Source organism: Brassica napus, chromosome A3 (genome assembly GCF_020379485.1).
Source record: "Brassica napus cultivar Da-Ae chromosome A3, Da-Ae, whole genome shotgun sequence".
NCBI classification, from domain to species: Eukaryota; Viridiplantae; Streptophyta; class Magnoliopsida; order Brassicales; family Brassicaceae; genus Brassica; species Brassica napus.
The window spans coordinates 14,356,895-14,372,945 of record NC_063436.1 but is presented as its reverse complement, the minus strand read 5'-3'; the positions used below and the strand labels follow the sequence as shown (position 1 = coordinate 14,372,945).

At 35.2% G+C, this 16,051-nt stretch overlaps 2 protein-coding genes across 2 annotated transcripts; both read left to right on the top strand.

Annotated features, from left to right (window-relative positions):
* Positions 1-131: 131 nt before the first annotated feature.
* LOC125606942 (DNA mismatch repair protein MSH6) lies at positions 132-7,474 on the top strand. The gene is made up of 21 exons (XM_048776118.1): positions 132-1,293; positions 1,453-1,552; positions 1,779-1,881; positions 1,969-2,022; positions 2,110-2,184; positions 2,375-2,443; positions 2,564-2,647; positions 2,806-3,000; positions 3,158-3,708; positions 3,790-3,919; positions 4,308-4,399; positions 4,516-4,694; positions 4,769-4,971; positions 5,059-5,160; positions 5,253-5,415; positions 5,737-6,023; positions 6,121-6,258; positions 6,432-6,511; positions 6,609-6,708; positions 6,836-6,965; positions 7,040-7,474. The coding sequence occupies exons 1-21, from the start codon at positions 330-332 to the stop codon at positions 7,252-7,254; spliced, it is 4,014 nt and encodes a 1,337-aa protein (XP_048632075.1). The 5' UTR covers positions 132-329; the 3' UTR covers positions 7,255-7,474.
* A 571-nt stretch (positions 7,475-8,045) lies between these two features.
* Positions 8,046-10,027, top strand: LOC106438662 (GTP-binding protein SAR1A). Its single transcript, XM_048776117.1, has 3 exons — positions 8,046-8,334; positions 8,798-8,929; positions 9,502-10,027. Exons 1-3 carry the CDS (start codon positions 8,206-8,208, stop codon positions 9,820-9,822), a joined length of 582 nt encoding a protein of 193 aa, XP_048632074.1. The 5' UTR covers positions 8,046-8,205; the 3' UTR covers positions 9,823-10,027.
* Positions 10,028-16,051: the final 6,024 nt, after the last annotated feature.

Genomic DNA, 16,051 nt, shown 5'->3' with positions numbered 1-16,051 from the left:
GTTATTTGAAATTTTGAAACTTCCATATTTTGATGAACAAAAACTATTTGCTTTTCTTTATTTTTCAATTTTTTTAAAAAAAAAATCCACATGTCAGAATTTGATTTGTCCGGCGACTTGCCCTTTAGTATATAAGTGATTATTTTAGTCTAACTAGGCGTTGTTTCCCGCCATTTCAGAAGCGTCGCCGGCGTCTTTCCCGGTGAAAGTTCCCGCGCAATCTGTACACTATATTCCCTTAACCTCCTAGTTCCCATCACCACACTCTCTCACTTTCCCTCTCCCTCTCTCGTCTCTCCACCTTCCCTGTTCGCTTGTTTCCTCTCCCCATGGCGCCGTCTCGCCGTCAGATCAGCGGAAGGTCTCCGTTGGTCAATCCTCAGCGTCAAATCACCTCCTTCTTCGGCAAATCCGCTTCATCTCCTTCTCCCTCTCCATCTCCACTCTCCAATCACAAAACCCCCAAATCTAACCCTAACCCTAATTCTCCGTCTCCATCGCCTCTCTCCAATACCAAAATCCCCAAATCTAACTCTAACCCTAGCTCTCCGCCTCTCTCCAATAACAAACTCCCTAAATCGAATCCTCCTGCTCGTAGTCCAAGCCCCGGTCCGACGACTCCTTCTCCTGTACACCCCAAGCTCAAGAAGCCACTCCTCGTCATCGGACAGACACCTTCGCCTCCGAAATTTACGGAAACTACGTATGGAGACGAGGTGGTGGGGAAGCAAGTTAGGATTTATTGGCCGTTGGATAAGAAATGGTACGATGGAAGCGTGACATCGTACAATAAGGGTGAAGGTAAGCATGTGGTTGAGTATGAAGATGGGGAAGAGGAGTCTTTGGATTTAGGGAAGGAGAAGATCGAATGGGTGGTTGAGGGGGACTCAGTAAATAGGTTTAAGCGATTGAGAAGAGGAGCTTCGGCTTTCAGAAGAGTTGTGACGGATGAAGATGAGGATGTGGAGATGGGTCATGTGGAAGAAGAGAAAGAAGATAAAAGTGATGGTGATGATTCTAGTGATGAGGACTGGGGAAAGAACGTGGGGAAGGAGGTGTGTGAGAGCGAAGAAGATGATGTGGAGTTGGATGCTGAGGATGATACGATGGATGAAGAAGAGATAGTGGAGGAGAAAGATGAAGAAACTCCTTCCAAAACTGACTCTAGAAAGCGGAAGAAGACTAGTGAAGTAGCGAAACCAGGTGGTGAGAAGAAAATCAAGACTGATAAAGTTACTACCTTCAAAGGTTTTAAGGCTTCTGTGGTGGAACCTGTGAAGAAGATTGGAGAAGGTAATCTGAATGTTCTCTTGTTATAAAGGCGTGTTTTTGTATATTTTGGTTTGTGATACTTCACGGTTTCATCTTGTTGACAGCTGAGAATCTTGCACTGACTTTGGTTTAAGATGGTGTTCTTTGTTGGTTGCTAAACTTTATCTTGTCTTACTGCAGCTGATAAGGTTGTCAAGAGTTTGGATGATAACATGTTGGATGGGGATGCTCTGGCTAGATTCGGTGCGCGTGAATCTGAGAAATTTCGCTTCATGGGAATGTAAGTCTTTTCACAATTTTGGTCCATCATCATAGAGGTTATTTGATATGGTGGTTAGGAGTAGAAAAAAATGTAGAATAAGAACCCAGTTACATAGATCTACTTAAGTTTAATTTGTAACATCTTTAGTTTTCTTTTAACCTCATGACGTGTTAGTAGGCTGCATGATCCCTGTTTTAGCTAAGTTTTAATTTGTTTGTTTTTGAATATCATTGCCGGCAAGCAGAGACCGCAGAGATGCAAAAAGGAGACGACCTACCGATGAGAATTATGATCCGAGGACACTCTACCTTCCTCCTGATTTTGTCAAGAGATTAACAGGAGGCCAGGTAAAGAGCACATGAAAGTCCGCCTCATGATATTTGATGAAGCTAATCAAATTTCACTTATTTGATTTTGTAACCTCTTTTTTTCAGAGACAATGGTGGGAGTTTAAATCAAAACATATGGACAAAGTTCTTTTCTTCAAGGTAAATCAATAAGTGGTCATTTAATCAGAACTTATTAATTGATGGGAGAATCGTGAATCTAAATGGTTTTCGTTTGATGACAAGCAGATGGGTAAATTCTATGAGCTTTATGAGATGGATGCGCACGTAGGAGCCAAGGAACTTGATTTACGGTACATGAAGGTAACTGATTTTTATAACTCATAATTTGTTGATGCCCTTTGAAGCATCTCTTAAAAGTGTAAATAATACCATGGTCCCTTGAAAATCATGCTATAATGGTCCCTTTCATTGATATTACACTATTTATCATTTGCTTTCTCTATCTATTTTTTTCTGTAAAGAAGCACCTGATGTAGAGTTTTGTTTTTAGGGAGAACAACCTCATTGTGGATTTCCTGAGAAGAACTTCTCTGTAAACATCGAGAAATTAGTTCAAAAGGTTTGTTTTCTGAAACATAGCAATCCAATCTAAGTATGATTTATTACTTATTATGTGTGGGTCATGGGTAGAAGTCATATTGCTGGATAGAACTAGGTTTGATTGAATTGAGTGTAACAGGGCTACCGGGTTTTAGTGGTGGAGCAAACAGAAACACCTGATCAGCTGGAGCGACGCCGAAAAGAGAAAGGCTCCAAGGATAAAGTAAGTCCCACTATGGATTTGGTTATAGCAGGCATCATCACTTTCTAGCCAATCAGTTTGATTGCTAATGAAATTAAAGTTCATTTACTACGGCTGGTGCTATTTTTAGAAAACTATGATAGGGAGGATTCGTAGTGACATTACTCCTGTTTTTGTAGGTTGTGAAGCGTGAAATATGTGCAGTTGTTACAAGAGGCACGCTGACAGATGGGGAGATGGTATTAACTAATCCAGATGCATCTTATCTTATGGCGTTGACTGAAGGAGGAGAGAGTTTAACTGACGAGAAAGCAGAGCACAATTTTGGTGTATGTTTGGTTGATGTTGCAACAAAGAAGATCATCCTTGGGCAGGTGGGTTCTTGTAATTAAATTGATTGAAAGAAAAGCGATGCATGTTTAGCATATGTACCATTTTTAGATCATCTCTCTTGGTAACCGTGTCTGTGGATGTATTCGGCTTTTGAATATTCTATTCTAATTGATGGCATTTTTTTTCATTTCCCACCAGTTCAAGGATGATCAAGATTGCAGTGCATTGTCTTGCGTGCTCTCTGAGATAAGGCCGGTGGAAGTTATTAAACCAGCTAATGCGCTGAGTTCTGCAACAGAGAGAACAATAGTTAGACACACCAGAAATCCCTTGGTAAATAATCTGGTTCCACTTTCTGAATTCTGGGATGCAGAGAAGACCATACATGAAATTGGGATTCTCTACAAGGGATTCAGTTGTCAACCGTCTTCTGCTTATTCCGGTGAGGGAAAAGTTCTAGGAGATCCACCCCTTAACAATGAAAGTGGTTCAAGCTGCCTACCAAAAATGTTGTCTGAATTATCAAATGGAGATAAGGACGGTAGCCTGGCACTCTCTGCTCTTGGTGGTGCCATTTACTACCTGAGACAAGCTTTCTTGGATGAGAGTCTACTTAGATTTGCCAAGTTTGAATCCCTGCCTTACTGTGATTTCAGCAACTTTACTGTGAAACAGCACATGGTTCTTGATGCTGCTGCTCTTGAAAACCTTGAGATATTTGAAAACAGCAGAAATGGAGGCGTTTCGGGGTAAAGTATCTCAACCTTGCTATATATTATCAAACGGAGCTGATGTGTTCCAAAACTAATATTGGCTGTTGTCTTTTGAAGAACGCTGTATGCACAATTGAACCAATGTATCACTGCGTCTGGGAAACGGTTGCTGAAAACATGGCTGGCAAGACCTTTATATAATCCAGAACTGATCAAGGAACGTCAAGATGCTGTAGCAATTCTTCGGGTGAGTCTTTAAATTTTTGCTTGACTTTATATGCTGCTGACATTTGTGTGTTACAAGCAATGACTTACATTTATCTGCTTCTCAAGTAGACAATAACCTGTCCTCTTGGTATCCCATTTTACATTTTTCATTTCTTTTCGCAATCCATGAAAATCTCTTCCGAAGTACTCTATTTTCCCATTGTGGGTGTTCAAGATCATGTTTTGCCAGTGTGCCACTGTATCTCCGTGACAAATCTGATATTTTGATGTGCTTTTCAACTAACCATCTATTTTCTGGAAAAAAATTCCTTAATAATACGAAGCTTACTTTGCATGCAATGCTAGGACTCTCATTTATGCTATCCGTCTGACAATTCTATGTATTATGGTACTGTCCCTACTTTCAGGGGGAAAATCTCCCTTACTCGCTGGAATTCCGGAAGGCGCTGTCAAGACTTCCAGACATGGAGCGGTTGATTGCACGTATCTTTTCTAGCATGTAAGTGATTAGCTGGATTGAGATGTTATTAATTGCATTTCATGTTTATATCAGCGATCTCTAGATTCTCTACTAAACATTTTTGTTTTAAAAAATCGATGTGTTACATGGTACAGTGAAGCTAGTGGAAGAAATGGAGACAAAGTGGTTCTATATGAGGATGTAGCAAAGAAGCAGCTACAAGAGTTCATATCAACTCTACGTGGTTGTGAAACAATGGTAGAAGCATGCTCTTCCCTTCGTGCTAGTTTGGAGCATGATAATTCCAGACGCCTGCGTCATTTACTTACTCCTGGTACCATCAGCGCTCTCCATATTTACATTCTTAGACTGGTATATCCACAGCGTCTTAAATACTTTTTATGTCAGGTCAAAGTCTTCCAAACATCTCACCCTTCATTAAGTATTTTAAGGATGCTTTTGACTGGGTAGAAGCTCACGATTCTGGACGTGTAGTACCTCATGAAGGAGCTGATGAAGAATACGATTTTACCTGCAAAACGGTAAAAGAATTGGAAGTCAGTTTGACGAAACATCTGAAGGAGCAACGAAAATTACTCGGAGATGCATCGGTGAGAACTACTTTCATATATGTTTTTAGCCCCTTAAATGCCTAATCAACTGGGGGTGCTGATCAGAGCTTTGTTGGTTTTGTCCAGATAAAGTATGTTACTGTTGGGAAAGACGAATATCTCTTGGAAGTTCCTGAAAGTTTAAGTGGGAGTATTCCTCAGGATTACGAATTATGCTCATCCAAAAAGGTAAACAAAATAGCTGATGTATCCACGCTATAAAGAGAGGAGCTTGATTTAGTCAAATGGGATTTTCTAACTGTTTACATCCATCTTTTCAGGGTGTCTTTCGATATTGGACTCCTACCATCAAGAAATTATTAAAAGAGCTAGCACAAGCAAAATCTGAAAAAGAGTCTGCTCTAAAAAGCATTTCACAAAGATTGATTGGACGTTTCTGCGAGCATCAAGAAGAATGGAGACAATTGGTTTCTGCAACAGCTGGTATGGACAAATTCATGTTTTATAATTTTTTTTATTTAAGTCTTTTCTTTTAAGAAGTGATAGTATCTTCCTCAAGAAAATGATTTTTTCCTGGTCAATACCTGTTAATTATTGCCACCCGGGTGTTAGCTCTGTGGTTGATGGTTTTGAGCATTTGTTGAGCTAGTTAGAATTAAATTCGATTCCACGATTAATAAGTTACATCTTATTAGCAAGAGATTACTTGGTAGAACATAGTTTAATGGAATTAGGCATGGAAACAAAGTGTGCGCTTAGATCTTTCTAGGGATGCCTTGTTGACATGAATCCATTCTATTGCAGAGCTAGACGTGTTGATCAGCCTCGCTTTTGCAAGTGATTCTTACGAAGGAGTAAGATGCCGTCCAGTAATATCAAGTTCTAAATCTGTTGATGTTCCGCACTTGTCAGCCACTGGTCTAGGGCATCCAGTTCTGAGGGGTGATTCATTAGGCAGAGGCTCTTTTGTACCAAATGATGTAAAGATTGGTGGGTCTAAGCAGGCCAGCTTCATCCTCCTCACAGGCCCTAATATGGGTGGAAAATCAACCCTTCTTCGCCAAGTTTGCTTGGCTGTGATCTTGGCTCAGGTAACCCCATCTTTTTTTAAATAATTTGAAGGCTAATGGACCTTGACTCATTTAATGTTTGATGAAAATGACTTCAAAATGACGATTTTTTTCACAGATTGGAGCAGATGTCCCAGCAGAAACCTTTGAGCTTTCGCCTGTTGACAGAATATTTGTCCGGATGGGTGCAAAAGATCATATTATGGCAGGACAAAGCACGTTTTTAACAGAACTATCAGAAACTGCTGTAATGCTGGTAAGTAATGTTCATACTGTTTGTCAACTTCGGTTACAAGAAGCTTTCATCAGATTAATTTGTTACTTACCACTGTTGTTGATTATTTTGAGTTCTGCTCACATGTATTGTTAAACTATGATAAATACCAACAAGAACATTGACATAAGGTTATAATGTCATAATATATGCAGTCATCAGCAACTCGAAACTCGCTGGTGGTGCTAGATGAGCTTGGACGAGGAACAGCCACATCAGATGGACAAGCCATTGCGTATGTTGAACCATTACTTGCGTATCTTGTTGCTGAGACATACTGCTAGTGTTCTGTTCACTTTAATCTAAAATTTAATCTTTTAATTTTGTTACAGGGAATCCGTTCTTGAGCACTTCATAGACAAAGTGCAGTGTAGAGGAATGTTCTCTACTCATTATCATCGTCTCTCTATGGATTATCAAACCAATCCACAGGTATTGTGGAAAGTGTCTGGTTCAGATAGTGATCATTATGATTATGCGTTTAGAAGACTTGTTGTGACAATCAATCATCTGATTCTGATTGTTTTTATTGTGTACATTCTGAAACTTTGGATAATAGGTATCGCTTTGCCATATGGGATGTCAAGTGGGAGAAGGAAGTGGTGGAGTGGAAGAAGTTACATTTCTCTACAGATTGACGCCTGGTGCATGTCCTAAAAGCTATGGAGTTAACGTTGCTCGCTTAGCTGGTAAATAACTTCGCCTCAAAACTTTTCATTTGAAACAAAAGCATTCAGTGATCATTGTTCTTTTCTCTCCACAGGTCTTCCAGATGATGTACTTCAGAGAGCCGTGATTAAATCCCAAGAGTTCGAAGGCTTGTATGGTAAAAACCATAAAAAGGCTGATCGTAAAATGGCAGAAATGATAAAGCAGATCATCAGTGGTGTTGCATCAGATTCTGATACTGCAACTTCAAAGCACTTGCTGTCTGAGCTACACTACAAGGCTAACACTTATCTCCGGCTAACCAATTGATTTAGATGCTCTACGCCTTTAGGATTTTGCTGTTCAGTTTGTAAGCATTAACCAAAAGCTCGATCAATGAGATTTCTCATGTCACAAAACTAAAAGCTTTGAGTATATACACTTTGGGGTTGGGGTTTCAGCTCCGTTCGTGAAGTTTTTGGCGTTTTCAGACTCTTTGTAGTAGGTAGGATCGGTCAATTTTGTGTATATAATGATGAAAGTTCTCGCAGATTGTCTGAACTCCTTCGGTTTATTTGGTTTTATACCAAAAGTCTTTCTTTTTTTCATCTTAACTGAAAGTCCATTAAAACAACAATCATCTTTACAATACTAACCAAAGAATCCACGGAATATATCTCCTAACATCCAAAGAGACTTTGTTGAAGGCCATCATTTGAAAGGCCAAACCATTTTCTGGATGATGAACATTATACATAGCACATCCATATACATGCATTGCAACTGGACAAAGAAACAACACATGATTACTGCTTCATCTTCACAGCCACAAACTTGGCATTTACTACCAACTTTCAAACATTTTTTATGATCACATCTGCTACTGGGATTGCACCACTTAATAATTTCCACAGAAAAGAAAAACTTATTTTATTTGCGTATTTCTCTATATTAATATTACCAAATTAAACAATCTTTTGACAAATTTGCTATCAAATTGTCAAATATTTTATTTACATGGATCCGAAAAGATCATTTTACTTTTCGACTAAAAGGCCCAAAAACGTTTATGGGACCTTACATATATAAACTGTAGCTAGGTTTATTAAAGCCACCCTAGTACGTGGGTACGTTTGTGGTTTCTGAATCCGCACTGCTTGCCGTTTTCATGTTTCACCTTGGCTTCTTTCGTCTTTACTCGACCTCGAAGCTAAATTAGAATCTCTCAAGATCTCTCTCTCTCTCTCTCGCTGGCGATAGAGTTGTGTGGTTGGAGTGATCATGTTCGTGATAGATTGGTTCTATGGCGTTCTAGCTTCGCTAGGGCTATGGCAGAAGGAGGCTAAGATCTTGTTCCTCGGACTCGATAACGCCGGCAAAACCACCTTGCTTCACATGCTCAAGGACGAGGTTCGCTCTTGATCGATCTCTTCTAATCAATCTGATCCTCTTTCAGTTTTCTCATTCGAGTCGATCCGTATCGTGATTGCTCGATCGTAGATTCGATTCGGGTCTTAGATTCGAACTTCCATGACCTAATAGATCTTCAATTTTGATTGTGTTGTTCCGTGAGAAGTTTCTAAGTTTGTGAGTAGATACTGAATTTGATTTAAGAACCTTCGTTTTTTACTGCTTTGAGTCGTTAGCTTAGTCCAGATTCAAATATAGTGTGTATCTTCTTCGATTGAAGATGTGTTGTTGTTTCTAAGTTTGGGAGTAGATGCTGACTTTGATTTAAGAACCTTCGTTTATATACTGCTTTGAGTCGTTTGTTAGCTCAGTCCAGATTCAATTATAGTGTTTTTCATTCTCCACCAATTATGTATGTGTGTGTTGTTAGTTACTAATGATACTATGTGCTTTGGTGAAACAGAGATTGGTGCAGCACCAGCCGACGCAGCATCCAACATCTGAAGAACTAAGCATTGGCAAAATCAAGTTCAAGGCTTTTGATTTGGGCGGTCATCAGATTGCTCGCAGGGTCTGGAAGGATTACTACGCTAAGGTGAGCATTATCAACCTTTTCCCTTTTTTCCTGCCCATTTACCATATTTGAGGAGATCATATTGAGATTTCTTTTCCTGTTTTCTTCTGCTCATACTTCACCTAGTTACTGTATCTTATATTCAATCGATCTTACACACTTCTTCTTCCTAGTGAAAGCCTTGCTAGATCATCCTCACTCTGGTGAATTCTATGTTTGCAGTTTTCTATGTTTTTTTTACTGCCATTTGCCTTGTGATTTTTTATTCCCTGTTTTATTCTGGTGTCCCTTATAGCCCCTATATTGAGGTTTTACTCATAGGTGATTCATCACGCTAGATCATTTTCACTCTAGTGTATGCCATGTTTGTAGTTTCCCAGTCATTCTAAAGCTTGGTTTGTTATTTTGCTCATATGCAATTTATCATATTGTGTTAGGTCATTTTCACTCTAGTGTAAAGCTCCATTTATCCTATAAGCATAGTAGAATCAGGATCTGTAACTTCACATGTTTCAGCTCATTGAAGCTACTTCAGTGGTAGAGTTTTGTGAACAAATAGTTTCGAATGATTTATACTCTGTTTTATTGTGCAGGTGGATGCTGTGGTCTACCTAGTGGATGCTTACGACAAGGAGAGATTTGCAGAATCGAAAAAGGAACTGGACGCGCTTCTCTCAGACGAATCTCTAGCCACCGTTCCCTTCCTCATCCTAGGAAACAAGATTGACATACCATACGCTGCATCAGAGGACGAGCTCCGTTACCATCTCGGCCTCTCCAACTTCACCACGGGAAAGGGTAAAGTGAATCTAGTGGACTCGAACGTAAGACCATTGGAGGTTTTCATGTGCAGCATCGTCAGGAAGATGGGTTATGGCGAAGGCTTCAAATGGCTCTCTCAGTACATCAAGTAAACTAAAGCCAAGACTCCAACAACCACATGGTGTTGTTATTGCTAAATCGTAAGTTTCTATTTGTCTCGTCTTGCTTTTTTCATCTTTTGTAAGAAATGTCGTGAAACGTAGCTTCTCGTTTGTCTGGTTTGTTTCTTGTAGTGATTTTTAATGATATTCACATGTTTCGTAATTTATACTATTTAAATAAGTTCAAATGTTTTGATTTTGACGTTTATACAATATTTAGTTTGTATATACGAATGAACAATCATTAAAGTAAAGGATGGAACCGTTTAACGAACTCAATACAAACCAAACCACCATGTGTGTATATACTCACACACACATGTACTTATAGGATCATTCTGATCTGAGAATGGGTAACGCAATCGGTTCTTTGAAGTTGGAATCGTCAGTGATGACTTCCACTAAACAACTGTATTCCGAGGGAAGAGTACAAAAAGAAAGGACTGTTGCTGAGATCATGACTAGAGAAAAGTATCAATAAAAGAAATTTCTAAGTGTCAGTAAAAGGTTAAGTCTGTCTGGCATGTTCAAACATCGGTAAATACTAGTATGTAAGAGATTTATTTTTCTTATACTTTCGTAAGATCGTAGAAGACACCTATATGTATGAAAAATAAGTGTCGCAGATATTTTGGTATGATTAAAACATTTTTTTGAGTAAAACATATATATGTAATCTATAAAATCTCTATAATTTTTTTTTTTTTTGAAAAAAGGTATTCTATTTAAAAAGACAAAGTACAAGACTTGATTGTTAGATCACATAGTTTAGAAAAGTTGGATACATAAAGTAAGAGATAAAAGAGCTAATAAACCTAAAGGATTAGTACAACTCTTTAGTTTGACCAAGATAAAAATGATACTTGTACGCTTGATTTAGGAACTTCGACCTTTACGGTTTCGTTTTCCTTTTTTACGAAATGTGAACTATTCAAATGATAATTAAATTGATTCTGAAAAAACCAACAAAATCGATTAGATATAACATATCTAAAATTATATATCTAATTAAAGTAATATAATATTATTAATATAAATTATGCATAAAATTATAGATTAATTTAAAATTAAAAACAAATAACAATTAATTATTATAGTCTATTTTTTGTAAATATTTATATCCGGAAAAATCACCTAGTGAATTTTTAAATGATGTTTCTGTCAACCAAAATTTAATGACTTTAGTGGAATTTGTCCAATTAATCTGTCAACCAAATGGATACTTATGCTAAATCCAAAAACAGAAACAAAATTGACATTAACCGCAGCACCTCCATTTTCTGATTCAAAGTTGCTACTGCAAACAAATATTATATGTGTCAATATGATAATCGTATGAAAAAATATTTCATTGGTTATTATAATATAAAGCTAACTAGTTAATTTAAGTTCATAAAAAAAATTCAAGAAGATCCTTGGAAACAAAATTGTTTGCATGTGACATGTGAAAGCTCTTCTTCATGCACGTGTCCTCCCTCTTGAGCAATTTTTTCTTATCTTGTTTTACTACAACATGATGTCATATCAGCTGATGATCTCGAGATATGATTGGTCTTTTTGACCAAAATATGATTGGTCATGTTGCAAATCTTATGCTAAACATAACATTATCTTTTTTGAGCAACTGCTAAATATAACATTAATAAATTCCCATAGTTGGTGATAAATCAGTTCATTTGCCGCCAAAATATGAAATATTAGTATTTGTAGCCAAATGTGTATATATATAAGCGAGTGCCCTTAACATATTTTATTTTCTTATTAGTTTTATTTAACGGATTTCAAAACACAAAATTATCAATACGAATTTGTTGAAAAGAATTTTTTACATTTAAGTCTTTTCTCAAAACAAAAAAAAAAAATACTTAAAGCAAAAAATATGTGTCATATACTCATGAATCATGGTGATAATATAAAAAGTGAAGAAACATAATATTAAATTTCTTCTTAATAAATTTTACTTGTTAACAAATTGTTAAATTCAGTATTTTGTCTTTTTCATAGTCGTTTTTACTCTACTACAGATTATATGTGTACCCTAGCTTCCATGTTTTTCCAGAAAAAAAGTCCCTCCTTATATCTAATTATGGTTAAGTTAGTGTCTAGAAGACCAAAAATATTAAAGCCTAAACTCCCAAAAATAAATGCAGCGATCTAGCATGATAATAAAAATACATTATCATGTGAATGTGGGTGAAACTTGGATAAGGGAATCTTTAGGGATTCACAACAAGTTTTAGTCATTTGACACTCTTAACACTTATTGAGAATTAAAGAGCTTACATTTTATATATCTATTTTAGTTAACTAAATAGCTTAAACAGCAAGTTACCATTTGATGCGATCTCATCAGAAGGGTTAATATCTCACTACTTTAGATTTTAATTAATATCACAACAGAACGATGATGGTCAAGTCAATATATTTTTTTGTTATAGATAATATGATGTAAAGTTTACAAGTTTTTTAGTGCAACAAGCACAACCGTTCATTATGATTGTATATTTATATGTTGTGAATATTATATATTCATCAAGAATGTCATAAATACAAAATCGTCCGTCAATCAAATATTACGGAAAAATATATTTCGTAAAACAATATCTGTAAAGTTGTTTATTAATATCATACATGTTGTAAGTAGTTTATCAAGATTTCAAATATGCTATTAATTTGATTAGTAGTAAATACCAAAAAACATTAAAATCTACATTATGAATATGTATCTCTAGAGTTTACAAACAAAGCATTTGGAAATTAAATGTTGAATATTCAGTAGACACCACTTTGAGTTTGCAAAATAAGATAACAAAGAAAGTAACAACATAAGATCATTATACAGTATTCAATTTAAATGCACACAGCTATCACAATTTAAACCTTTTTCAGAATAGTGAACAATAAAGAGAACCTGCAGTTCTGATAATTAATATAGCTGATTTTTTCGTTTATTTTTATAAAACGTTATTTATTGTATAATCAGTAAGCTACTAATAAGCTCCCACCAAACAACGATTACTCCGCTGTTCGCCGTTTCCTGCAGAAATATAAGACGGGATCCAATGAGATGGAAAAAATTCGTTCATTCCAATCAGTTTTTATTTTCAATTTCATCTGCCATCGTTTTATACTACTTTAAATTGACAGATGCATGATATTTGATTTTGTCTATTACCAACTACGAACAAAAATACAAATCCAACAGCTGCTGATAATTAATATTAATAGCATATACTAACGACAGAACATGTAACTAATTAATTTGGAGACTTTTATTATTTTCTCATTACCAATCAAACATAAATTTCTGAAATTTCTCAAAGATCAAACGTTCAAATTAGTTCACTCTATAATTTTCCCTTCAAAACGAATTTGTATTTACTTAGATATTCGTTTATGGAATAAGAAAACAAATGTTTGTATTATAAACACACAACATGTGTTTGCCCACTTGAAACATTAATGACTCGCTCTCTAACTCGGCACTTTGTGTCCAACATTTTTAATTTGATGTAAATTTATATAATAAATTTAGAAACCCACCACCATTATGTTTACAAAAAAAAACCACCATTATGTTTCATGTCACAATTTTTCTTAGTAATATATTTCGTTATGGATCTTCTATTATGTGCACAGCAACACGAACTATAGCAGCCTTAGCTGTACATCAAGAAGACAAAATAATTATGGTAGAGATGCATATTTAATTTATTAACTAATAAGTATTAATTAAATCACTACTAGGAGAAAATGATAAATATATATGGAGTACTGTAGTTGTCCAAATATATATATATGGAGTACTGTAAACACAAGATCCACAAAACTAAACTAAATCAAAATTGCTAGTCAATTACACCACGAACTACTCTGGAAATCTTCGGATCACAACATACCAAGATACATTAAAAAAAGCAAATAAATACATAATAGTAAAGTAAAAAGAAATGGAAATGAGGTTAAGAGCTGGAGACCTGAGCTGTGAATACATGTCTGCATAGAATGAAACCAAAGCAGACTTTTTAATACATAGAGAACTTGTCATGTTATTTTGCACTTGTCATGTTATTTTGCAATTATGTAATCTTTGCTGGACATTTTCATGTACTGGAGCCCAATTCAAGACTTCATAATAGAAACTCATACATAATTATTTATTATTCCTAGGATATGAGATATACATACTGTATATAATAATAATTTTGTGAATACCACAATTATCGATCATTGTTTTTTTTTTAAATTATCGGTCATTGTTAATTTTCTCAGAATAAAAAACATGTTCCAAAGAGAATTGTTGGTGCATGCGATGCAAAGGAATCGAATCATATACCTAGAGCTCTTGTATTTGATTGACCAATAATTATATAGTTAGCTCATAAGATTGTACTTCTTCCAACATTAAGGCACAACTAGGGTACCAACAGAATAACAATATATAACTAATAATCTCTTAATTGTTTTATTTTGAGTTTACGAAATAAGAGCATGCTTCATATAATTATTTGTCTCGTGGTGATTTTTTTTTTTTTGAACGGCTACTTCATTACTTAATAAAAGGAAACTACAAATGTCTCGTTACATAACATGCTCGTTTTTCATGGAACTCTCTGCCGAAATAGGTTTTGGTTTAAAATCTTTATAATGTGCAGAAATAAATTTAACTAAAGTAGGTTCAGAATTTCAGATCATCACTGCTTCACTAGGCCGTAAAACTACTCATTGAAGCGACTCAATATTTAAACTCTTTTTTTTTATTGTAATTACACCCCATCAAAACTATATAAAGTCTTAAGAAAGGGAGGTGTATAAACATACAAGAATTTTGAACAAAAGAAAACAAACATACAAGACCAAGTCAATATTGATTTGTACCCAAAAAAAAACAAAAGTCAATTTTAATAGAATCATTAGGCTCTAAATAATATATAAGTTAACTAATAAGCAATGACGCATTCCATGAGATCTGTCTTCTCATCAAATGATGGTAAAAATATCCCCCACCCCCTTTCTATTTTCTTTTGTTCACTTTATTCCCTTCATCTTTTAAATAAAAACATTATCGATTTCTTTGTGATGGAATATTTTAGTTTATAGTATTATTTATCCTTGTAAATTATTTAGTGATCTCGTCGTGTATGAGAATGCCACGTTGAAGATATTCTTGGCTTTAACGCAATTCCTTCTTATTATTGAATTACTTTTTATTTTCTGTCAGCAAAAGTATAATGTAGTTAATTTATTTTCATTTCGTCAAAACAATTTAATCAACTGAAGCTATATTTATTATATACCTTTTTATCACAAACGTTCATTACCTATATTTCTTATTGACATTTCATTACACAAATTTCAAATGCAAAAGGATTAATATACCTTGTTGAAAATATGTTTTTTCTTTTGTCATGGGGTTAATGGTATTCCTATTTGACAAAAAAGTGGCACTGTCATGGGTGGAGAAAGCTAACAAAGTGCACAAATTGCCCTTAGCCGATTGATTATCAATAATATTACAGGATTTAACACTTTTCTATTTTATGTGCAGTTATTAGAAAAATATTAACGGCTATAGTTTTAAAACTAATACATATATGGTAAGACTCTCGATTTATGTAAAAATAATATCAACACACAAATTTAAACTTTATTTTATTTTCACCTTCTTAAGAAAAAAGGGTTGAAAAATTTATTGCGTCCAACCTCGAGCGGTATAATTGTTGCGTGCATGAGATATCAGCAGCAACTGCAAAAAGCAAACTTGTTAGTTGGAGAACATTTACTTTTGTACCTTTGAAAATTTATTGTATATATTTACTTTTTATATACATCTACAAATATAGAAAAGCTCACTATATATAGGTTTTTTTGATGAATAACTAGTAAGTACAATTTTGGTATCTTAATTCATATTTCATCTACAGATAATCATGTGTTTATTTTCTACTAGTCATCTAATAGTACTAATTACTCCTACATCTTAACGAGTCAGCTTTCACTACACACGAATAAAAATTGAGGGTCACGTTCTACAAATTTAAAATTTTACTTTTGTTTTAGAGAGAGACTTTAAAGCCAACCAAAGCAGGTCATCTTTTGATCTATCTTGTACCCATATAAATAATACATGTGCATTCATTGAAAAGTTAAATTACGATTAAATTAAGCCGAAAGCTTTCCTTTAGTTGAGAACATATCAACAAATAAAAACCATAAACTG